General features: G+C 36.8%; 1 protein-coding gene across 1 annotated transcript; it reads right to left on the reverse strand.

Moving 5' to 3' along the window:
- Positions 1–413: 413 nt before the first annotated feature.
- On the reverse strand, positions 414–22,286 carry LOC127639130 (ras-like protein family member 10B). Its single transcript, XM_052120996.1, has 4 exons — positions 21,779–22,286; positions 19,442–19,820; positions 16,151–16,275; positions 414–2,259 (listed from the first exon to the last, which is right to left on the reverse strand). Exons 2-4 carry the CDS (start codon positions 19,727–19,729, stop codon positions 1,989–1,991), a joined length of 684 nt encoding a protein of 227 aa, XP_051976956.1. The 5' UTR covers positions 19,730–19,820; positions 21,779–22,286; the 3' UTR covers positions 414–1,988.
- Between the last annotated feature and the right edge of the window lie 3,821 nt (positions 22,287–26,107).

Below are 26,107 nucleotides of genomic sequence, written 5' to 3' on the forward strand. Positions count from 1 at the left end.
ATTCATGTCCATTTTAATATAAAGAAGTTTAATACTTATGGTTAGTGGTTTGTTATAATCCCTAACCCCAAATATGAGCAATAATATTAGCAATGCTTGCCTTAAAAGTAAACACTAATTCAAATATAATAACTTTCTGGTTTTGGTTTAACTCTCTCCTGGATTGCAAATATTTATTGACTTTGATAAGAAAGCTTTAGTGCAAACCAGTACAGTCTTTCGTTCAATCACCCACACTATTATGTTCATAGATTTAAATTGTAGCAGTTATTAATCACATAATTTTACTAATTGAATGAGTGAATTTAAGATAGTAGGACAGGCACATTACCCTGCCTCAGAAGAAGAGATATGATGTCGGTATTGATTCGGACTCTCACAATAGATCACAGAGAAGAGAATGCATTTTATTGTCTAGCCATTTATAAGACTACTGTGCTCTGTAGAAGTAGACATTTGTATTTAACATGTATTTGAGCAAACTGGGTTGTGTATTTGTTGCAGAGATGTGTTGGGTAAAATCGTTAAAGGTGCTGTTAGTGATTTTTTAATGGACTAGCACACAGAAAACCTCCCTATTACCTGACAAATATAAATGAAATGGGTGTCCTGAAATATCACATATTACTTCATGACAGTGCTAATCTTTGTAAATACCAAAAAATAAATGAAATAAATGTAACCGTGTGCCACATACAGATTTTTTCTTTGTTTAGCAAATCAGAGGACTTTGAGGCACTTTCTGCCTGTCTGTCATTTTGCGTGAACACAAGGCAGTCCACATATGGAAATCATGAACCTGAAAGTGTTTTATTTAAATTAAGTAATTCAGGTTTAACGTGATTTCCTCTCATCCACATTAGAACAGCGTTTTCCTCCACCGAAAACGGAGGGTTTCAGCAATGCTCTCCATAGTCGCATACTTTGGAAAATGATGATGTTAGGAAACTGTAAAAATGAGATTTCAAACAAAAACGACATTAGTGTGGACTTTGGAATGAGGCTCCGTGTCTAATTCAGTGCCTTAGACCACATCCACATTAATCTGTTTCAGTTTGAAAACTCAGTTTCAGCTTCCTAATGTCATCGTTTTCCAAAGTATGCGACTATTGAAGAGTATTTTTGAAAGTCTCAGATTTTGGTGGAGGAAAACGCTGCTCTAGTGTGGATGAGACGTGCAAGTGTATAAAAGTTCCAGAACCGCTAACATCGCTTACAGCACCTTTAAAGAAGGCTATATTTAAACTTTTTTTACCTGTCTCATACAGACATCGTACAAACCTTTGCATGAAAATATAGGATGAGACCTAAAAGGGTTCCCCAATGTCAGATGATTCATTCATAACACATTAACATTCAAATAATATTTTTCTCTTTCCCCATCACTTGATTTAATTATGGTAGTTCATTGTGTCTCCAGTGTTTCAAAATTAAAGTACATTTGTGGGATAAGATACAGTATCAAAACAAGACAAATAGGAATATCTTAACAACATGGAAGTATCCATAGAATGTAGACTCTTTGTATTATTTGTGTTCTGTGGAGTATTGCAGAATAAGTGCCTGTGTACGGTGCCTCTTTGGGCACCTGAGCTGGGAGACACTTGTTCTTACAGGTGCTAGAAGATCCAATAGTGTAGGCTCAGCATAAGCATTTAGATAAGCTCTCCTGGCCTGAACGTAAGCAATGACAGAACTACACTATTGTAAAGCTGTTTTTGTTGCCTTCTACCAGCTTTTTGGCAGTTTCTTTGTTGTTTCTATGGTAAGAGGCAGAGATGTTGATTGTATTCTTTCAGGCCAAAGGTGGAGACATCAATTTGAAGGCTTAGATAATGAAGCAACAGGGACTCCCTGTTTAAAGACCACATCTGTCTTCCTTGGCAAGAAGGTTATCACAGCTCTCCAATCTGACCAAGGAATCATGGAGCATCCATTGTCCAAAACATCAGTTTTCAAATGGGCATTTCAAAAAAGAAACTGGAAGCTCACATTAGGGAACAGCGATCTCTCCTGAGCGCCCGTTGGAAACGGATGGTGGCATGGACGTGCTTGCAGCGGGCACAACCCACACTGCGGAGAGCCTCTCCAAACAACAGTAAAACATGCCAGTTGAACTTAGCAGAGCACTCCACATATCCACACTTCCAGCTTTTTCGCACTAAGTCAGATACACTGTGGCGGGGTATGACGCGACCTCGATGTAGATCACGCTTGTTGCCGACAATCAGAATAGGCGTGTCCCCAGAGCCCATGACCCTGTGAAAAGATATGCACATATTGTAAATATAGAATGCAAACACAATACTAAACCCACATTAACACATACATACAGTAGGGGAGACTGGGTGCACACTACTGTATATCTCAATAACTATGAAGGTTTGAGTTCAATTACACAAAATGTGTGTTTTCTCTAACAGTGGCTTTGTACGTTTCACTATTTCAAATCTGTCTAAAATTAGAATATTTTTTTGTGAATTCTATCCTCCTAACAAAAAATGACAAAATTACATTTTTGCTATAGCTGTTGGGTAAACCAATACTGGGGCATGTTGTAACAAAAATTCTAGTTTTTTTTCTGGGCAATTACACTCTCAAAAAATTGGTACTGTTTAAAAGAATAATTCACCGAAAAATAAAAATTATCTAATCATTTACTCACCCTCATGCCATCCCAGATGTGTATGACTTTCTTTCTTCAGCAGAACACAAATTAAGATTTTAAGAAGAATATTTCAGCTCTGTAGGTCCATACAATGCAAGTGAATGGGTGCCACAAATTTGTAGCTCCAAAATATACATAAAGGCAGCATAAAAGTAATCCAAATGACTCCAGTGGTTAAATCCATGTGTTCAGACATGATATGAAAGGTGTGGGTGAGAAACACATTACATTTTTTAAGTATTTTTTTTCCATAGAAATTCTCCTCCCTGCCCAGTAGGGGGTGATATGCATGAAGAATGTGAATCAACAAAAACAGAAGGAGAATGTAAAAGTTAAAATGAAAGTGGAGATTGACTGAGCAGGAGAATTTGCTAAATTCTAAATATTGATCTTTTTCTCACCCACAACTATCATATTGCTTCTGAAGACATGGATTTAACCAACAGAGTCGTCTGGAGTACTTTTATGTAGCCCTTATGTGGAGCTTCAAAATTTTGGCACCCATTCACTTGCATTAAATGGACCTACAGAGCTGAGAAATTGGAATGGCATGAGGAATAGCATGAGGGTGAGTAAATAATGAGAGAATTAACATTTTTGGCTGAACTATTCCTTAAGGTGACACAAATGTATGTTTTGTTTGTTCCCAGAAGAACAAAACACATTTCAAATGTAAACAATAGGTCCTTGGGGTGCAATTATGTGCCCAAAATTAGCTTTACATTTTGACTAAAGGGGATCTTTTTTTCTGAACGTGTTTACAGTGGAAAAATTCAATAGCTTTTTTTGTAGTAGTAGTCAAGATTTAGCAGTCTTAAAAATGTAGCCAAAGGGATTCTTTGAGAGACAAGTTATGTTTATTTAAAAAAAATTATAATAATTATCAATTTGACGAAATTAAAAGCCAAGCCTTTACTGGGTTATGTACATTTACAGATCATATAACCTGACCAGACTGGTTTTGGTTGCTAGATATGACTCTGATAAACTCAGATGAGTATTTACCATAGCATAATTTCAATGGCCAGAAAGATCCTGCTGTGATAGAATCTCTTCATGCTAATAAAGCATTCAATTTAATTCAAAAGTGGAATTTCTTGTTTGCCATTTTCAAGAGGATCAGTTTGGGTTGCAATTTCATCAGACTGTTACAATGTAGTCAGGGTCAAATCAGCAGTCTTTACAAATGGCTCTCTCTGAAAGGTTCAGCGTTGGTTGTGGCTTTCTTTGCATGACCAATTCATCCTCTGTTCCAGATACAATCTCACAATATACTGTCATATCATGGAACAAGAAAAATATTGGTAAATCCATGGCAACACCACTGAACATACCTCCAAGCTATCATTTAGATGCAAACTCTCTTTTTCATCTTGCTTGAAAAAGGTGTCTTGGTAACTTTATCACATTGAAAGATCTTTTTAAATCAAATTGTTTTCCTGTTACCTTGAAGAAGGAACTACGCCTATAAAGCCTGTTTGATTTATCAACCTGCTTCTTTTGCAAGATAATAATGGAGGAAAATTAATAATATACATGCTAAATTCTTTGTTTCAGAATCTTCTATGGCATTTATCTAATTCCTTCTACCTGAGATTTATATGGAACAAGACAACACCTTGTATACAACGTTGCAAAGTTGGCGGCTCCTAGGAACATAGAAGTTCTCCTAATGTTTAGCTCAGTTTAAATAAATGATCAGCTGCTGTCTAAATGGATGTAATGTTCTCTGTTTTTTTCTGTCATCTGTATTTTAAGATTGACGACTTAATTTAGTTCTTTTAAAGTGTTCACATACAAGTCAAAAAGAGAGAAGCTGTGCAAGCCAAAAAGATCTTTTGTTATTAGAGTTGATTGTACTCAGTTCCTACATGCCTTAATACAATACCCCAATAACACATCTCTATTATGTCTGTCTCATGTTCTGGCTGGAGAAACGAACAATGCTGTTCAGCTCAGTTCAGTAACACTCACACAGTTCAGGACAGCATCGTTGCACTCTGGATGTTTATCTGTTACCTGTTTGGCGAAGTTGTTGACCTGCTATAAAGATTGAATGTGTTGTCTGATAGGGTTGTTGAAGCTTATATTGCTTGTCATGCTTTTATGAATCGAACAGTACTCATGTGTTAACCGATCACGATGTATCTATGTTGTCCGGTTAAGTTATTGTGACATGTTTAATATGACTTCTGAAATGTACTTCTTGTAATTGTTATATTGCATATTTAAGCATATTATTTTTACATTTAATAAAGTATATTTTATCCCCTTCATTATTGAATCCTCTATTTATGTTTCAGGTTTATGGTGTTATGGTGTGTATTGCATAGACATGCTATTGTAGTAACTGAGGCTAGACAACATAGTATAAATAAAATATATGTAAATAATAGTGTTGTTTATCTTCATCAAAGCAAGTAATATTTCCATTTCAAATGTGTAATGGTATAACATAATATCAACATGAAAATAGCACATTATGGCTCAAGTCATGATCTCACAGGCAATGTCCAGCTAAACTCAAATTGGGAGATTCATCCGCCAGAGGAGCAGTGCCAAAACACAACTGACTTAATGTGCTCTTCCGCAAATTGCTTACAATTTTAAGCTTCAACCACATTGCCTTAGTTTCCTATCGTCAATTCAGTTCAATTGATTAACGTCATTACATGCAAATGTGTTATCTGTAATATGTAATAGTTTTTTATACACCACACAAATATATGTATTTGAAAATATTTACACTGGTTTTGCTGTTTCGGAAGGAAATTGGAATTTTAATTCACCAAAGTGGCATTCAACTGATCACAAAATATATTCAGGACATTACTGGTGAAAAAACAGCACAATCACTATTTGATCAAATCTAGACAGGCCCCATTTCCAGCAGCCATCACTCCAACAACTTATACTTGAGTAATCATGCTAAATTGCTAATATTGTTCTAGAAAATCACTTGCCATTATATCAAACACAATTGAAAGCTATTGGGTTCATTAAAGCTTAACCTTGTCTTTGTGTTTGTTTATGAGTTGCTACAGTGTGCAATAGACTGGCATGTCTTAATGTCAATATTAGGTCAAAAATGGCAAAAAAGAAACAGCTCTCTCTAGAAACTCGTGTTTTGAGGAATGAAGGCTATACAATGCTTGAAATTACCAAAAAAATGAAGATTTCATACAAAGGTGTACACTACAGTCTTCAATGTCAAAGGACAACTGGCTCTAACAAGGACAGAAAGAGATGTGGAAGACCAGATGTACAACTAAACAAGAGGATAAGTACATCAGAGTCTCTAGTTTGAGAAATAGACTCCTCACATGTCCTCAGCTGACAGCTTCATTGAATTCTACCCGCTCAACACCAGTTTTATGTACAACAGTAAAGAGAAGACTCAGGGGTGCAAGACTTATGGGAAGAATTGCAAAGAAAAAGCCACTTTTGAGACAAGTGTCAAAAGAAAAGGTTAGAGTGGGCAAAGAAACAGAGACATTGGACAACAGATAATTGGAAAAGTGTGTTATGGATCTTAACCCCACTGAGCGTTTGTGGGATCAGATAGACCTTACGGTGCGTGAGAAGTGCACGACAAGACAGCCACATCTATGGCAAGGGCTTCATGAAGTGTGGGGTGAAATGTCACCTGAGTATCTGGACAAACTGACAGCTGGAATTTCAAGGATCTGAAAAGCTGTCATTGCAGCACAGGGAGGATTTTTTGATGAGAACACTGAAGAAGTTTTGAAAAGTTTTTTCAAATTGTAATAGTAATTGTTCACATTATTAATGTTCTGACTATATATTGTGATCAGCTGAATGCCACTTTGGTGAATAAAAGAACAAATCTCTTTCCATAAAAGCAAACTTTGTACATTATTCCAAACCTTTGGCCACCAGTGTATATAGATTTCCTGATTGTCACTGATCACTTTATATCACTTTATATTTTCAGTTTATATTTTAATATTGTATATTTATCTAATATTTAATATGAATGTTTTTATAATATTATAATTAGGGCTGTCAATTGATTCAAATTTTGAATCGAATTAATTACATGATATGATTTAAAAAAATACAATTGGCCCAGACAGCAAAACACTGCACAATCTGTAGCCCTTCATTTGCAGGATTTTCTAAAGAAGATGTCTATTTTTGGCTTCTCCTGAGACTATATCTGACAGGTAATAGAAATGTTTTCTGCATGTCATTTAATACATTTATAAAAATCCCTTAAAGCACCTTTAATATTATAATATTATTGTTTTATACATTTTAATAATACAAAAATAAATTTTTATTTAAAAACAAATTATGACCTCCCTTTCAAAAAACAAACAAGCAAACAAAATCTGAGACACTGTGGTGACAAGCTGTCAGGAAGAGAAGCTGCTGTATGAACAGGGAGCTGGGCTGTGCTATCAGACTTTCCTCCTGTCTCCAACAGAGGAGAGACATCCCATAGTGCAGTATCTTCCCTTATCTCTGTCTAAGATGACCTGGGCCTCTGACAGCTATAAAAAGACCAATAGATTTCCAATTGTTTCACATCACTGGGCCAGAAATGTGCTTTCCACGAAGCCGGACAAAGCTGATATAAGAAGCTAAAATAGACCTCTTCTTTGAAAAATCCTACTAATGAATGGCTACATTTTGAGCTGTGTTGTGTTTTCTGGACCAGTTTTTATTGACTTATAAAACTACATTTAAATATGTTAATACTAATATTTGTAAATGCTTTCGAATATGTCACAGAAAGTGTTTTTTTTTTTTTTTTGAAGTTGTGTGTTCTTTGGTCATTATTTTAAATGTTTTTACTGTGTACTGCGTATTTATTTTTATTCACCTTCTGAAGTAATATATTGTATTTATTTTTATTATTTTTAATTGTTCTCATTCCCCCTTGAAAAGCACAATATTTTCTTGCCAAGCTTTATCAAATAGTTTTTTTTTTTAAATACATGGATTTTGTATACTACTGTAAGTTTTTAAAATTCATACTCAAAGTTTAATTAAATACTTCACATTTATTCTGAATGCAAATACATGCATTATTCAAAGATTTCTACATTTAGTTTGATGGAGAATTGTCATACAATTGCAATACATAAATCTAAAAACTATACTTAAATATTTTGGGTGGGAATCTTGTTCTTAAGTTACTTGACTGGTTAAAAAAGGGTCAAATAAATTAGATCAACAAAATAAATTACATGCATTTATAACAAAACAAGGTCATTCAATGTTAAACCTCAGAGAATGTTTCTGGTGTGTGTCTGTGTACTGATGATAAGATTAGGTTTAGCCCTAAACGTCCCTAGACCCTGTGCTGTCAGTCACTTGACAGGTGACTTGGGTCTTTAATTGACAGAAACAACCAGCGCTGTCCATCAGTCATTTCCTGTGACAGCTCTGGTCTCTGATGCCCGACACACATATTTCAGTGTCAAACAAAGCAGACGTACTTTGCAAACTGATTTAATTATTACTGCATTCATTCATCATTCATTCTCTCAATCCACTCTCTGATTCATTCATTTAGTCATTCATATTTAAGCAGTATGTGTCAGTCTGGATTCTCTCTATTCATCATCTAAATCCAACATGTCTAGTGCTTCTCTGAAACATTCTGTCTGAAAGACAAGGATTAAGTGCATACTGGGCACTTACAGACTAAACAAATGAAGGCACTATTAAACTAAAGTTCAGAATTCAAAATCAGTTAAAGGAATGTTTTGGGTTCAGTACAAGTTAAGCTCATTCCACAGCATTTGTAGCATTATGATGATCACCACAACAATACATTTCAACTCATTCCTCCTTTTCTTTAAAAAAAGCAAAAATCAAGGTTATAGTGAGGCACTTAGAATGGAAGTGAATGGGGACACAATTTTTGGAGGGTTTAAACAGAAATGTGAAGTTTATAAATTTATATAAGCACTTGCATTAATTCTTCTGTTAAAACTTGAGTATTATTAGATTCTTTCCACATTATTCATGAGAAGGAACGCTGCCATCCAGTCACAGAGCTGCCTAATGTATGAGCTGGCACTATAGCAGAGAATTCAAAATACATGCGAACGTGGCAGAGTTTCTGGGCTGGCACGAGTTTAAAAGAGTGTTTGCTGGATAGACATGATGAGAGCGAACTTTTACACTAAAAAATGTGGTGAGAATTGAAAGCACTCATCAGACAGATTTACTAACCTAGTTGTACCTTTGTCTTTTTATCTGATATTCAAATTATTTTGTCATTTTTAAATAGCCCAATTTCCAGGAAGTCTAATTTGCCATGGGTTCCATCAGGTTTTTCCTATGGAGTTTTATAATGTTTTATTTTTTTTAATTTACAGTGTCGGATTAAGGTACTCCGGAACCCTGGGCTTACAGTTTTGCATGGGCCAGCCAGTCATTGGAAGGGGGTTATTTGGGTGCAGAACGTTCTTACCATATAACCATGCGCATTTGAATGCATGGATGCATTTCACTGTTTTGAACCATCTCGTGTGGGCCCCCTAATGGCCTGGCCCCCTGGGCACACGGCCATAAAACCCATTGGATGATCCACCCCTATCAACAATAAGATCTGTGGTAAACATTACTTGACAATAGATGGACGTTTTGTTCTACAACATATTTTATATACACTTTATACCTCAAATGGGAATTTTGAAGCCACTGTATGATTTATTTTTTCCGATTAACATAATTATTGATTCATAAAGATGACAAAGAAAAACAAAACCTATATACAATGAATCAACATTTTACTACCACTATGCACCCTTGCATCTCTAGATGCAGACTTGACATTTTTTAGAATCCTAGCCCACACCAATACCAAGTTTAAATCTTTCTCCCATTATCTTTTGATAGAAGTTAAAGCTCCGTCCCCAGACTCTGAATTTTCAAAGGATCTCAACACTCGACTCTCATATAGGTCACAGAGTGTACTAACCCCCCTCAGAATCCACTCTGGCCAGCAGAAAGGGGACTTATAAACATATGATATGGGGTTCAGCCATATGCTCCAGGCAACCTTTAAAATAAATGTCAGAATTAAACACTCTGGACACTTTTGTCCATACCGAGTGCAAATGCGAGATAACGGGGTGTAACTTAACTTCTCCGGTTAGTTTGATAGAAAGGCTTTGCAATGGCGAAATAGGGGCAAGAACTTCCTTTTCAATACAAACCCAGGGAGGGGCTATCTCAGGTGGAAGCGACCAATGAGACAAATGTCTGAGACCGAATGCATAATAATAAAACTAAATCTTGGTTAAGCCTACCCCACCTTTGTCAATCGGCCTATGTAATTTATGGAAATGTAATCTGGGACGTTTACCATTCCAAATGAAGAATTTCGCAATGCTATCAAATTCTACATCTACAGGAAGAGATTGTAGCAGGTAATAGAATTTTGGAATACAATTCATTTTAATATCATTTACCTTCCCAATCATAGATAAATGTAATGAAGCCCACCTGCCCACATCACTCAAAAATCTTTTTATTAACGTTTCAATATTAACTCTAACTAAATCACACAAATTTGATAGGAATAAAATGCCCAAATACTTAATGAATTGTTTGGGCCACTGGAAGACGTATTGCTCAAAAGCCATCAATGGGCAGTACACTGTCAGAGCCAAAACTTCGGATTTAGACCAATTAACTCTGTAAGCTGTAATAGGAATTCATAATTCTGTGGAGGCAAGGCATAGATCTAGTGGGGTCGGAGACAAACAATAAACTATCATCTGCGTTAAGCAAAAGTTTATGCGCCACACCTCCTGCCACCACCTCTGGAAAATCATCTTCCTTTCTTATCGTGGCTGCTAATTGTTCCAGCGCAAGACAGAACAATAATGGGGAAAGAGGGCATCCAGAGTAAAATAATCTGAAATTAATCAATAGAGACTCGGGAACTACCTCTGTGGTTGTGTACAAGGGTAGAGATTCAGACATGACCTCTGTGGTCGTGAACATGGGCAGAGACTTGGAAACGACCTCCGCGGTCATGTACATGGGCAGAGATTCGGAGACAACCTCTGTGATTGTGTACATGGGCAGAGACTAGGAAACGACCTCTGTGGTTGTGAACATAGGCAGAGACTAGGAAACGACCTCTGTGGTCGTGAACATAGGCAGAGACTTGGAAACAAAAGCCTTTCTCCTCCTCTTCCTCCTCTTCGTCCTCCTCCGAGAGGCCGAAGTTGGCAGTGCAGGCTCTGGGACGGAGCGAGGCTGGCAACGCAGTCTCTGGGACGGACGAGGCTGGCAACGCAGTCTCTGGGACGGATGAGGCTGGCAACGCTGGCTCTGAGATGGACGAGGCTAGCAACGCTGGCTCTGGGATGGACGAGGCTTCCAGCTCATGGCAAGCGTGGGTGTTGACTTGTTGGTAGTGGCAGGCATGGCCATTGACAGGACTGGGCAATGGCTCATGGGCCGTGGCGTGGGACGCTGACTCGTCGACCATGACGTGGGATGCTGGCTCGTCGACCATGATATGGGACGTTGGCTCGTCGGCCATGACGTGGGATGCTGGCTTGTCGAACATGACATGGGACTCCGGCTCATCGACTATGACGTGGCACTCCGGCTCAGCATCCGCCTCCCCCACAGTGAACCTAGAACCTGTGATCTGCAGGGCAAGGTCGATATACTGAGCGAGGCTGAGGGAACTGTGACCACCAGGCATTAAATATGAGATTGGTTCACTCAATCCGAAATGGACACCAAGCGGGCCAGAGAGCAGAAGTCCCCCACATATTCCACCAGGGATTGATTCCCCTGACGTAGGCACAGAAGCCGAACTACTGGGTTCATTATGGGCGGTCAGGTATTCTGTAATGATGCTGGCAACAGGCAGACGAAGAGACGATGAAGTAGTGCGATGAACCCAAGTGCAGTTTATTTACATAAGTGAAATCCACAACCGTAAAACCAAATGTGAAACAAACATAAACTTGACTTGGCTATAAACCTGTCATAGAACGAAGTACATCAACAACGATCCATGCAAACAATACCTGACAAAGGACAATGGAAAACATGAGGGCTTAAATACTTGGACATGGGAGAACACATGACAAAGATGACCAATTACAAGACTAAACTATAATCAAGATAACAAGACTAATAACAAAGTAATCAAACACTGAACCAATGAAAACAAGGCACATGACACATGACACATGACACATGTGTTCAGCCAAAGAGTTATTTTTGTAAGTGTAATTACATTTCAGTAAAAAGTAGTATAGCGTAATAAAATTGCCAATTCTCAAATATGAATTTCTCGCAATCAGATCCAGTTACTGACTTTCAATGTTAATTACTAGTTAATTACTTTTAATTAAAACTTTGGTTGCACATTTTTCTAAAATAATATTATATAACACACTTTCTACACCGGATGCAGGGGTGCAACTACACATGAGCAAAATTTGATTTCAATCAGACAAGTTTTCTAAGGTGAATTCTAGATGGAGGTTTTAATAAGTAAAACATTACGAAATTACAAATTTCGTATCGCTTTTATGCCAATTTTACTTATGTGTGCTTTGACTGAACTTGAACCGTGGTCGTTGAGTTCAAAGTCTAATGCTCTATCAGGTGGGCTACCAAGCAAACTAATGATAAAAGAATAAGTGTATACATGTAGGTGGGTCTGTAATTCAAGTCTGAAAATGTATAGTTTTTCAAATAATGCGTTACGGTAAAAGTGTTTTGATATCATAACTTAGCTGAGGTGAGTAACAGAGTGAAAAATACGTTTTTATAAATTCATATTCAGCAATTGTACTCGTTATATGTGTGACAATGAATAAAACGTTCAGTTGTTGTAGCGCCTCTTGTGTTCATTTCACCAGGAAACTGCAGCGAAATGTTGACAGCGGCACGTAAAAGTCAGTTTGCAAAAAGTATATAGAGTAACGTTCCTTCTATGAGACCAGGTTGCACATTATAGACATTAGTTTGAATTTGTATAGTGGAAAACCAAAGCTTTTCTGTTAAAAGTGTTTTAGAAAATAAATTACAAGTTATTAGTAATATCATTACATTTCTAGATGAAGTAATAAGTAAAGTCAGAAATCTAAATATCAAGTAAGTCATTTATAATGACATTTGTTTTTGAGTAACTCACCTATCACTGGTCAATGAGTTGAAAGATGGATATAACTGTGCACAAGGAAGGCTGGTAAGCTATTCAAAGACATATGACAAGTGTCATATTAAATGTTTTATTATTTGGTTTGTTCAGATCAGTTTAAATAAATGATCAGCTTGAGCATCATAATTGTTTCTATCGGAGATAGTTCGAAGGCTGAGTTCACACACAAGCCAATATTCTTGTGACTAGAAAGCAAAATAGTTATTAGAATATTATTAGATTTTACTGCATCCTTTCATAAAATAATTCTAAACACATCTCCACCATATCCTAAATGAAAAGGCAACATTTGGACTTTCAGTAAGATTCCTAAATTCTGGAAGGCTGTACACTAAGTGATAGAAAACTTCCACATCTAAATTACATTTTTTATTTAAAATTTAAGCCAAAAATTTTATTAAATCTGTCTAAATCAGCCTGACAAAACAGGTTATACTAGATTTTAAATTTTTTTTTTAGATTAAATAGAAATAGATCTTTGAGTTTACAAATTTGCTATACATTTGTGTGAAAGAGAGTGAGCAGATTTGCAGTGAGTGCATTTAGAAAATAAAATGCATTTTATTGTCCAAATAATACACAAAGTGACAGTGGTGCTCCATCACCATTTAAACTCCACTCAGTCACCGATTGGCTTAAACGGTCAGTGTGGGCGTCAGTGGTGAGTCTGTCACTCAGGGGCAGATTTGTTGTAATCAATGACATCAGCTGTCATGCTTTGCTTGCGTCAAGGCCTGCACAGCAAGACAGACCGTTCCGGTGACTAACATTCATGTTTTATTGATTCAGGCAGAGCACAATTAAGCTACCTTGGCCTGACACTACCTCACATATTCTAGCAGACAATGGGAGGACAGGGTGCTTCGATTCCCTATCTGATCCGCTAATATAACCAATATTAACAAGAGACCAAAGATAGTCAGTCTTATCCAAGGGGTCCTTGTCCTGACAAAGGGTGAAGATTCCTGCATTAAAAGGGATAGTTCACCCAAACATTAAAATTCTCACATCATTTACTCTCCCTCATACCATGACTTTGTTTCTTCTGCAGGACACAAATAACAATTTTTAGAAGAATATTTCAACTCTGTAGGTCCATACAATGCAAATGAATTGTGATCAGACTGTTGTAGCTCTAAAAATCACATAAAGGAAACATAAAAGTAATCCATAAAACTCCAGTGGTTAAATCCATATCTTCAGAAGTGATATGAATGTGGGTGAGAAACAGATATACAGCTATACAGACTTAAACAATATTTAAGTCCTTTTTTTACAATAAATCTCCACTTTCACTTTTACATCTGAAAGTGAAAGTTAATGTGGACATTTAGAGTAAAAAAGGTTCTAAATATTTATCTGTTTCTCACCCACACCTATTATATTGCGTTTGAAGATATGGATTTAAACACAGGTGTCATATGGATCACTTCTATGTTTCCTTCATGTGTGTTATTTTTTTTTTTAGCTACAAAGGTCTAATCACAATTCACTTGCATTGTATTAATCTACAGAGCTGAAATATCAAATATTCATTTGTATTCTGCTGAAGAAAGTAAGTCATACACATCTGGGATGGCATGAGGGTGAGTAAATGATGATAATTTTCAGTTTTGCATGGACTATTCTTTTAAGTGCTGAGAGAGTATATTGTACTTATATATATATATATATATATATATATATACAGTATATATATATACACTAGTATTATTATGAGACAATATATATTATATAGAGAGTTTATATTATATGAATTAGTGCTGTCAATTAATATATTTTGTTGATCAATTGCATGACATGTTGATCATTAATTAAATGTGATCAAATTAATCACATACATCTTTATTTGCTGAGAAAGGCCCCCCAATTAAAGATAATTCATATACATAATGCATAATAATTAAAATATTTATACATATAATATGTAAGGCTTATAATAAATAGTATATTCTGTTGTGCTTCCTCCTCAATGAGCGCTTCTTATTCGGTAGCTGCGCTGCTTGTGAGGTTTGTTGAGGTGCGCTGCCACCTATTGACGTGGCTCATGAAAACAGATGTACTTCAAGCTTGAATTGCTTGTATGGTAGGAAAATCTGTACTATATTATTATGGAATTTACGTACAGTATATGCTTAAGGTGGTCGCACGCCGTGTCACAGCTAGGACATTTAGGACACAGTATACACAAAAGTTACCAAGTTTTTCCATTCTTCAAGAATGAAGAAAGATAGAGTAAATAATCCACATCCTTTGATAATAATTTTTTCTTACTAACATTTTCTGTGTACAGGTATAGCCAATTTAACAACTTTGTTGCCATGACAATGTACTAATGTGAACAACCCCTAAAACGACTGTAAATATGCAAAAGAATTAATGTAAGTGCTTTTATAAATGATAAGATTCACATTTCTGCCTTTAAACCCTCCAAAATTGGCCACATTTTCTTCCAATTTAAGTGCCTTACTATAACCTTGATTTTTGCTTATTTTTTTTTTAAAGAAAAGGAGGGTCGAGTCGAAATAAATTTTTGCTGTCAGTTGAGCTTAACTTGTATTGAACCCGGAATATTCCTTAATTCCATTTTTATGCGTTTTATTGTGATATATTTATATAATTAATCACACTAAATTAACATGTTAAATCGACAGCCCTAATATTAATACTAAAACACCAGCTGTACTGACTTAAGCAGAGCGAGAAAAAGGTGTTTGTTCACTCTCTAACACGATAATAAATTCAAACAGCACCTTGGCAGAAATGTTGTCATTCTAATAAAAGGTCATACTGTGAATGATATCAAAGAGATATCAAACCTGCAAAGGCATTAGTACAGCCACAAAACAGACACAATTAGGCATAGTCATCATCATCATCACACCTGGTCTGGTACAAAGCAAAGTCTTGTGAGGCTTTTAAAATGGCTTTTGATGATGATGACATAACATGCCCTTTGAAATCAGTGGAGGGGAAAGGGAAGATATTTCTGTTGATTTGGATCTAAATGATGAAGAAATGACCCACTGTGCTGGCAGCCTGTGATTACAGTGGGATCTCCATCTTTCAGTGGAATTACAGCAAACATCAGACAGTGAAGGGATGGGAAAAAAAAGAAAAGGAGGATTGAGAAAGGTTGGAAAATGAAGGTACATAAAAAACAGGGAATGGGGAAAAAAGAAGACTAAACAGAGATTTTGGGCCATAAGGAAGATGGAGATGAAGCAAAAAAAAAAAAAAAAGAACTTGGTGGGAAAAGGCATGAAAGAATAAAAAAGGTAATTATACAAATCACTAACCTGGTCTCTAAGATCTGCTGCCGCATGGTCTTGACATACTCAAAGCTGTCGAAACAGCAGATGTCGTAAACCAAGATGTAGACATGAGCGCTTCGAATGCCTCGACAGCAAACATCTGACCATTCCTGAAAAGGCAAAGAGAGCACTTTGTAAACCTATTGTTATGTAAATTGTTGCATCATCAGAATAATTGTATGTAATCTAATAATTTTAATAATTTTAGGGTAAATTTACACGGACATTTTTCTGTTCGTATGTCAGTAGAACAATAGAAAATAGTGAGAGGAAACTGACACTAAGAAACAAGGTTTCTTGGGAAATACAAGGTTTTGGGAAATAACTGTACTCTAAAGTTAATACAATTATTCCATGTCAAATCAACCAAATTTGAGAAGCTTCTCTGGCTGAATTTTTTATTTTTTTTATACATTTTCTGAAGAAAGATAAACACAAATACTGATGAAAACCCAAATATTACATGTTATGGATCAATATTTATTGAGTAATCCATTATTTTGTAGAGGAGGCTCAAAATGACAAATTTGGTCTTCCATTTTGGAGCAAAACTGCAGGTAAAAAAAAAACATTTGAAATGTGGCAGCATAATTTTCACATGAGATAGGTATGTCTATTCTTAAAATCAGTTGTATTCAGAACCCCTTGTTGCTTATTTGTGTTATTATTTGTAAACATTTTTGTGTGGTTTTTTCACAGTTGGAGTGCCTATATCTCCAAAAGTATTAAGGAGATAGTTCACCCAAAAATTTTAATTCTCTCATAATTTACTCACCCTCATGCCATCCCAGATGTGTATGACTTTTTTTCTTCTGCAGAACACAAATTAAGATTTTTTGAGGAATTTCTTACAATGCAAGTGAATGGTGACCAGAACTTTGAAGCCCCAAATATCCCATAAAAGCATACTAAAAGTAATCCATACGACTCCACTGGTTTAATCAATGTCTTCTGAAGTGATCCAGTCAATTTTGGGTGAGAAGAAAACAAAATATAACTCCTTTTTCACTGTACATCCTGTCACATGTATTGTGAGGACCTACAGAGCTGAGATATTCTTCTAAAAATCTTTATTTGTGTTTTGCAGAAGAAAGACATTTTTATTATTTTAAACTTGACACATCATTAAAGGTGCTATATGTAATATTTTACTGTACTAAACCATAAAATTACCATAATATGTCATTAGAGAATTAGGAAACATGCTAAGTTGAAATATTGGCTTCCCTGATAACAATGCTACAGCCAGTATACTCCAATTTGAAGTTTCCATTCTGGGCCGGAATTTATGTTTATGTTTTGGCCTGTGTGATCCTGCCCAAATTTCCCAATAGTATTTCGCTGGGTTGAACAAAAACACCGCGTGCTGCAGCCATGGAAGCCAACAAATGACTGGATCAGAGATAACAGATTCCACCCGACCTAAAAAGCCTCGCTATCCGTCTAAAACCACCATGACCAGAGGCGTGATAAACAAGGATAAATATTGGAGATGCAGACAGCTTAAAGCCCACAAATCCTTTAAAATTGATGCTGTTGCGTATCCTCATTCTGGCAACCCACGTGCGGGCGCAACTCTCCAATATTTTACATTTGGACTGCAGAACCCATTTCAAATGATTGTTGTCAATATTACATATAGCACCTTTAAACATAAAAAATCCTGTTTAGGAAAAAACTTTAACTCGCTTTTAGCACCACCCAGTGGACAGTTCACCTCGGAACTGCCGTGATATGTGTAATTAACCACAAATGATAATTTTGCAAAAATGTTGCCATAGTCACATTATTTTCATGAGATCCGGCTGACCATTCTGCAATCCTAAAACTCTCATTGTGTGCAAAAGAAGGAGAGTTACATAAAGAATGTGTAATTTCTGTCCCACTTTCATCACCGAAATTAGTTTTCTGAATCTGAACAGTCTCGCCATCTGCCATTGGTCATAAAACAGATTTTCCCTCCCCAAACTCACACAATTGGATGCTCAAACAAATAGAGCAATCTTTTGATAAAGACGCAGGGCTGAAGTGTTGCAATTACTTTTTTAAATTTGTCTCAGCATTTAAAGCTGCAAAATAGTTTAAGTAATTTTAAACAAGTTTAAAGGAATATTCCGGGTTCAGTACAAGTTAAGTTCAATTGACAGCATTTGTGGCATATTTTTGATTACCACAAAAATGTATTTTGAATCATCCCTCCTTTTCTTTAAAAAAAGCAAAAATCTGGGTTACAGTGAGGCACTACAATGGAAGTGAATGGGGACCATTTTTTAAATACTCACTATTTCAAAAGTATAGCCACAAGACATAAACAATATGCGTGTAAACGTGATTTTAGTGTGATTAAATCACTTACTAAACTTTTCTGTGTAAAGTTATAGCCAATTTTACAACTTCGTTACCATGACGATGTAATGTCAACACAACCTAAAATCATCAAACAACTGTAAAAAATTAATGTATAAACAACCCTACAGCTAAAATAATACATGAGTTTAACATAATAATTAATGCAAGTGCTTTTAAGGATTGGTATGACTTCTAAATTTGGCTAATTCGTATGTTATCGTTGCTTCTGTCACACACAACACCTACCATGTCCTACCATGATAACACACTCTACTGATTGGTGATGAAATCATGATTTCATACAAACAACATCATATGAAAACACGAAATAGCCAACTCGTAAAATATGTGCACATTTTATTAAGATCGGGTTGAATTATAAGCTTTGTTTAAACCCTCCAAATGTTGGCCACATTTACTGTCATTGTCCCCATTCGCTTTCATTGTAAGTGCCTCACTGTAACCTTGATTTTTGCTATTTTTTTTAAGAAAAGGAGAAACTATTATGCCACAAATGCTTTCACTTAACTTGTATTGAACCCAGAACGTTCCTTTAAGAAAGTATTTTAACATTAACCTTTAAGAAATAATGTCCATTTAAACACACAGGTTGTTTATAGACCTACAATAGAAAGCTTTTCAGACAATCAGGTAGGATTGGTCAGTAGCATTTCTGAGGCAGGGATTAAGTGTGGATTAGAACACCACAGTTAAAATAGATAGAAAGATTGATATTAAAGAAGTTGCAAAAGAAAATGAAATATTGTAGATACACGTCTGGCAACTTCAGAAGTTTAGATGGTTTGTTTGGGTACCTGGTCACCATAGGAAAACCTGTTGATGTCTGTGCTTTCTCTGTGCTATGAACCTTGTCCTGACACAGGGTCAGGTCAGAGCTGCAGTGTTCATGTATATTGTTTACAGTACCTGCAGAGTGCTGACAGGAAAACTGCTGATGGCTGGATAATCTGTGATCTGAAGGTCATGCACATGTCCATTGAGCACTGCAGCAGAAAGATGCACCCGTCGCGTCTTACTGGACACTGCCACCTCACTGTAGTCACAATGAAGAAAGCGCTGAACAATGGATGTCTTGCCCACCCCCTGAGCCCCCAGAACTGCAATCCGGAACGTAGGGGGCATAGCCCGGCTTCCGCCTCGTGCCCTGTTGGCCGCCCCACCCTCCCTGCTCTCGCAAACAGCTGGCCAGTGCATTCAGAGTGGCACATGGGCAGCACATAGTCCTGACTGGAGCACAGAAAGCCGTGGTGGCCACAGCACAGTCCCATTCATAGATCAGCAGCCTCTAAGAAAGAGAAATGAGAAAAAAGACAGCGAGAACGTCCAATTTAAATTCCTACACTGTAAACCCAAAAATCAAGTTGTCTTAAAAAAACATAACTTGAAATGTCAAGTTTTGGGCTCATAACTCAAATATCCATGTTCATTGAACTTATTTATCTTAAAAATCTATAGATTTAAGATTTGAAAGTGTTAATGACTCAAACGATGGAGTACAACATTTTGTCCATTGGGAATACCTATAATCCCTTGTGCTTGATTATATAAAAATGTTTCCTTTGTCAAAGAGCGATTATGGGGCATTTAAATAGTTGTTACTAAAGATTCATAAAGTTTTATTATTTATATGTATGATATACATTTGAGTCAATTCAACTAAAATTATTAAGGACAAACAACAATATTTAAATAGAAATATACTTGGATGTAGTTACCTTAAATAGTTAAGTTCATTCTATATGAACACCAAGTTAAGTGAATGTAACTACACAGGTTATGGAGATGCCATTTCTCAGTTCAACTGAGGGAAAGAGTTTACGCAATCAGTTGAGTAAACTCAACTTATTAGGGTTTTCGTTGTACAATAATCTGTTTAAATAAATTAAATATATATAATATAAATAATAATAATAAAATAAAAAAGTAAAAAAATATAAAAGTAACAGTAAATATGTTTCATCTGCCGTTTTGCTTTAAATTTGAAATGTGTAATTTCTGTCCCACTATCATTACCAAACGAAATTGCAAAAATAATGATTTCCAAATGAGTTTCCTGAACACTCCCACTATCTGTTATTGCTCAGCAAACTGATGACCACTGAGAAAAAAGTCAAGAGCAATGTTTTGATAGCGACAGGGACAAAGTGACATCATTCAGGGGAATCAATCAATGAATTACTTGAGTATGACTTTCTTCAACAGAACACAAATAAATATTTTTATAAAAAAAAACTCTGTAGGTCCATATAATGCAAGTAAATGGTGACCAGAACTTTAAAGTTCCAAAAAGCACATAAAGGCAGCATAAAATTAATCCATACGACTCCAGCGGTTAAATCCATTTCTTTAGAAGCAATATGGTAGATGTGAGTGAGAAACAATTAAATCAATAATTAAGTAAATCTCCACCTTTGACCTGCCTTGACCAGTAGGTTGTGATTTGCACAAAGAATGCATATTGCCCTAAATTACCTTAAATACCTATCATATTGTTCTGAAGATATTGATTTAACCTTCAAAGTTCTGGTCACCATTCACTAGCACTGTATGGGCCAACAGAGCTGAGATATTCTTCTAAAAATCTTAATTTGTGTTCTGCAGAAGAAAGAAAATGCACATCTGGGATGGCATGAGGGTGAGTAAATGATGAGAGAATTTTCATTTTGGGGTGAAATTATCCATTAAGTAAGTTTAAGAATGTATAAATTAAAATATTCTTAAAAAGCTATAAGATGAGCTTTTTCAGTTTGGCACAACACGTGTTTATTGTGTTGGTTGCTAAGAAATATTGCCTTGATTTGTTCCGTCTTTATTATGACCATTAGAAATAGGCTACTTGTACAATGTTATCATAATATGAAGCGCTTACGGTAAATGGAGACAGGTGGATTTAAATGTAGCACAGGTATTAATAGAAAACACCACACATAGGCAACAGGACATGTACTATATGTGAGCTATTCATTACTAAAGCAGAATGCATGCAGGTAATACAATAGCTTTAACTTTATAATGAATATTCTCAGCTTTGGCAGGCTGCTTATACAATGCATACCCTGCATTATGTAGTATGGCTCAATACTGCTCTTCATTTGTTTATAGATTATATGAGCACTGTAATCTCACCCTAGTACATGTAAATGCCCTACCCTTAATACATCGAGAACGCATGATTTCATGAGTCTCGCGCACGACTATGTGTGCAAATGTATAACGCGCACTGCAATGACTACAGTGACTTACCTTCTGCACAAGTAAGAAGTTGCATTCTTCGAGATGTGTGCTGTTGAACACTTGCGCGATCTTTCTCATCGACGCACCGAGTTCGCACTTTCTGTTCGCATTCAGGTGCAGAAGTAATCCCGAAAGTGTCCAGGAGGAATGTCTTGCTCTTTCACGTCATGTAGACCTCGCGCACGGCACGGCGCGCGCATGTTCGACAGTGCTTCATGGACAGCTTGCGCGTAAAATGAGAGGGGTGGACCGCGTCACAAGTTAATTTAATTTGAAATACCAGAGAGCCCCCGGTTTGGAGTGGAGAGGGGTGGTGGAGCGCTGTCTCTCTGGTGCGTAAAGAGGCTACGCGTCACTTATGAGAGCAGAGAGTATACAAGCACGCGAATGAAGAGTGAGCTGAAAACACTAACCACTGACATGCTGGACATATCAGCTATATAACCGTAAAATGACGCGTCTATTCCACTGAGTGATTCGGTCATGAATCACTGTCATCTTTATTTGAATTTGTATACTCTTATCACTGCGAGTACCACTGCTGTCTCTTAGCAACCCGTGTTGCTAAGTAACCACGTGGTTCATACCTGGCCGCTTCACGTCACTAATATAAAATGTGTACGTATCCAGGTGCGTATGGACTGTACTGTATTAAGATTCATTTACAGTAAATAATCTGTCCCATTTGTTCAGCTAATTACTTCCAGCATCCCAGTCTTCCCATATTTAGAAGAATAAGCATATCTTTAGCTGGGTAGTTGATAGGACATTTCATGACATTTGTGCCCTGCAGTTTCACATGCTAATGGGCCTTATTCATGGGGCCATATTTACAATATTTTTTTGATGGGAATGAAAATGAGCCTAGGGAAGTCTGTATACATGTCATACACATCTAATTTTCAGAACTCATGCTCTCTGGAGTTTCTTTTCTACTGATATGGTTTTGGGAATATACACTCACCTAAAGGATTATTAGGAACACCTGTTCAATTTCTCATTAATGCAATTATCTAATCAACCAATCACATGGCAGTTGCTTCAATCAATGCATTTAGGGGTGTGGTCCTGGTCAAGACAATCTCCTGAACTCCAAACTGAATGTCAGAATGGGAAAGAAAGGTGATTTAAGCAATTTTGAGCGTGGCATGGTTGTTGGTGCCAGACGGGCCGGTCTGAGTATTTCACAATCTGCTCAGTTACTGGGATTTTCACGCACAACCATTTCTAGGGTTTACAAAGAATGGTGTGAGAAGGGAAAAACATCCAGTATGCGGCAGTCCTGTGGGCGAAAATGCCTTGTTGATGCTAGAGGTCAGAGGAGAATGGGCCGACTGATTCAAGCTGATAGAAGAGCAACTTTGCCTGAAATAACCACTCGTTACAACCGAGGTATGCAGCAAAGCATTTGTGAAGCCACAACACGCACAACCTTGAGGCGGATGGGCTACAACAGCAGAAGACCCCACCGGGTACCACTCATCTCCACTACAAATAGGAAAAAGAGGCTACAATTTGCAAGAGCTCACCAAAATTGGACAGTTGAAGACTGGAAAAATGTTGCCTGGTCTGACGAGTCTCGATTTCTGTTGAGACATTCAGATGGTAGAGTCAGAATTTGGCGTAAACAGAATGAGAACATGGATCCATCATGCCATGTTACCACTGTACAGGCTGGTGGTGGTGGTGTAATGATGTGGGGGATGTTTTCTTGGCACACTTTAGGCCCCTTAGTGCCAATTGGGCATCGTTTAAATGCCACGGCCTACCTGAGCATTGTTTCTGACCATGTCCATCCCTTTATGGCCACCATGTACCCATCCTCTGATGGCTACTTCCAGCAGGATAATGCACCATGTCACAAAGCTCGAATCATTTCAAATTGGTTTCTTGAACATGACAATGAGTTCACTGTACTAAAATGGCCCCCACAGTCACCAGATCTCAACCCAATAGAGCATCTTTGGGATGTGGTGGAACGGGAGCTTTGTGCCTTGGATGTGCATCCCACAAATCTCCATCAACTGCAAGATGCTATCCTATCAATATGGGCCAACATTTATAATGAATGCTTTCAGCACCTTGTTGAATCAATGCCACGTAGAATTAAGGCAGTTCTGAAGGCGAAAAGGGGTCAAAAACAGTATTAGTATGGTGTTCCTAATAATCCTTTAGGTGAGTGTATATATATATATATATACAGGGTTGGAAAGTAATGGAATGCATGTATTACATATTTAAAATACAAAATATAAGTAACTGTATTCCACTACAGTTACAATTTATGTAATTGGTCATTAGAATACAGTTACATTCAAAAAGTATTTTGATTACAGAAGAGATTACTTTGCATTTCATTGTCATTTGTTTCATTTAATATTTAGTCCTTTCAGATGGAAAACATTTATACATATAAATGATGTGATCCAAAGTGCATTTGAACAGCGGTGAAACACTTTTTTATGATGTGTTACATTCATACGAGCAGACAGAGAAGTTTGAAGTTGAGCAGAATAAATATAAATAAATCTTGTGTAAATTATCAGCTTTACACTAAACTAAAATGCTATTTCTAGCCATTTTACATGCACATGTTACCAGACACGATCATATTTTTACTATCAAGAAAATTTATGTTGGATCATAATTGTTAAGACCTTTGATATTAGAGCAAAAATCATATTCTTGATGATAATTTTTGTATTATTTTCCTGTAAAAATATCAAAAAATTCTTAAAACAAGATCAATTTGGATTTATCTTGTCTTAGAAATAACACTGCATATGATATTCAGGTTTTTCAGAGAATGTATTTTTAACATGTGTATTTTGTCTTACTGTACTGACAGATTGTTTTACTTTTAATTTACTATATCACAATTCCAGTGGGTCAGAAGTTTATATACAATTTGTTGGTATTTGGTAGCATTGCCATTAAATTGTTTAACTTGGGTCAAATATTTTGGGTAGCGTTCCTCAAGCTTCTCACAATAAGTTGCTGGAAATCTGGCTCATTCCTCCAGACAGAACTGGTGTAACTGAGTCAGGTTTGTAGACCTCCTTGCTCGACCATGCTTTTTCAGTTCTGCACACAAATTTTGATTGAGGTCGGGGCTTTGTGATGCCCACTCCAATACCTTGACTTTGTTGCCCTTAAGCCATTTTGACACAACTTTGGAGGTATACTTGGGGACATTGTCAATTTGGAAGACCCATTTATGGCCGAGCTTTAACATCATGGCTGAAGTCTTGAGATGTTGCTTCAACATATCCACAAAATTTTCCTTCCTCATGATTCCATCTATTTTGTGAAGTGCACCAGTCCATCCTTCAGCAGAGCACCCCCAAAACATGATGCTGCCACCCCATGCTTCATGGTTGGGATGGTGTTCTTTGGCTTGCAAGCCACACCCTTTATCCTCCAAATATATCAATGTCATTATGGTCCATTTTTGTTTCATTAGACCAGAGGTAATTTCTCCAGAAAGTAAGATCTTTGTCCCCATGTGCACTTGCAAACTGTAGTCGGGCTCTTTTTATGGTGGTTTTGGATGCTGTGGCTTCTTCCTCACTGAGCAGCCTTTCAGGTTATATCGATATAGGACTTGTTATACTGTGGATATAGATACTTGTCTGCCTGTTTCCACCAGCATCTTCACAAGGTCCTTTGCTGTTGTTTTGGGATTGATTTGCACTTTTCACACCAAACTACGTTCATCTCAAGGAGACAGAATGTGTCTCTTTCCTGAGCTATATGATGGCTGAGTGGTCCCATGGTGTTTATACTTGCATATTGTTTGTATAGATAAACATGGTACATTCAGGCATTTGGAAATTGCTTCTAAAGTTGAACCAGATTTGTGGAGGTCCCCAATTGTTTTTCTGAGGTCTTGGTTGATTTCTTTGGATTTTCCTATGATGTCAAGCAAAGAGGCTGAGTTTGAACAGTATGTCTTAAAATACATCCACAAGTGCACCTCCAATTAAGTTCACCTCCTATCCGAAGCTAATTGTCTAAAGGCTTGACATAATTTTCTGGAATTTTCCAAGCTGCTTAAAGTCACAGTTATCTTAGTGTATTTAAACCTCTGACCCACTGGAATTGTGATATAGTCAAATAAAAGTTAGGCAATCTGTCTGTAAACAATTATTGAAAAAATATGTGTCATGCACAAAGTAGATGTCCTAAACGACTTGCCAAAACTATAGTTTGCTAATATCTTTTATTTATTTATTTTTTCTCCCCAATTTGGAATGCCCAATTCCCAATGCGCTCTAAGTCCTATTGGTGGCGTAGTGACTTGCCTCAATCCGGGTGGCGGAGGATGAATCTCAGTTG

The sequence above is a fragment of the Xyrauchen texanus genome, chromosome 4 (genome assembly GCF_025860055.1).
Source record: "Xyrauchen texanus isolate HMW12.3.18 chromosome 4, RBS_HiC_50CHRs, whole genome shotgun sequence".
In the NCBI taxonomy this organism is placed as follows: domain Eukaryota; kingdom Metazoa; phylum Chordata; class Actinopteri; order Cypriniformes; family Catostomidae; genus Xyrauchen; species Xyrauchen texanus.

Excerpts from the sequence above, each read along its gene's own strand:
- LOC127639130 (XM_052120996.1), bottom strand. The coding sequence starts at position 19,729 with ATGCACTGGCCAGCTGTTTGCGAGAGCAGGGAGGGTGGGGCGGCCAAC. Across the intron at positions 16,276-19,441 it reads TTCCTGTCAGCACTCTGCAG|GAATGGTCAGATGTTTGCTG; the intron begins GTACTGTAAACA and ends TTGCCTTTTCAG. Across the intron at positions 2,260-16,150 it reads CAGCAGATCTTAGAGACCAG|GGTCATGGGCTCTGGGGACA; the intron begins GTTAGTGATTTG and ends ATCTTTTCACAG.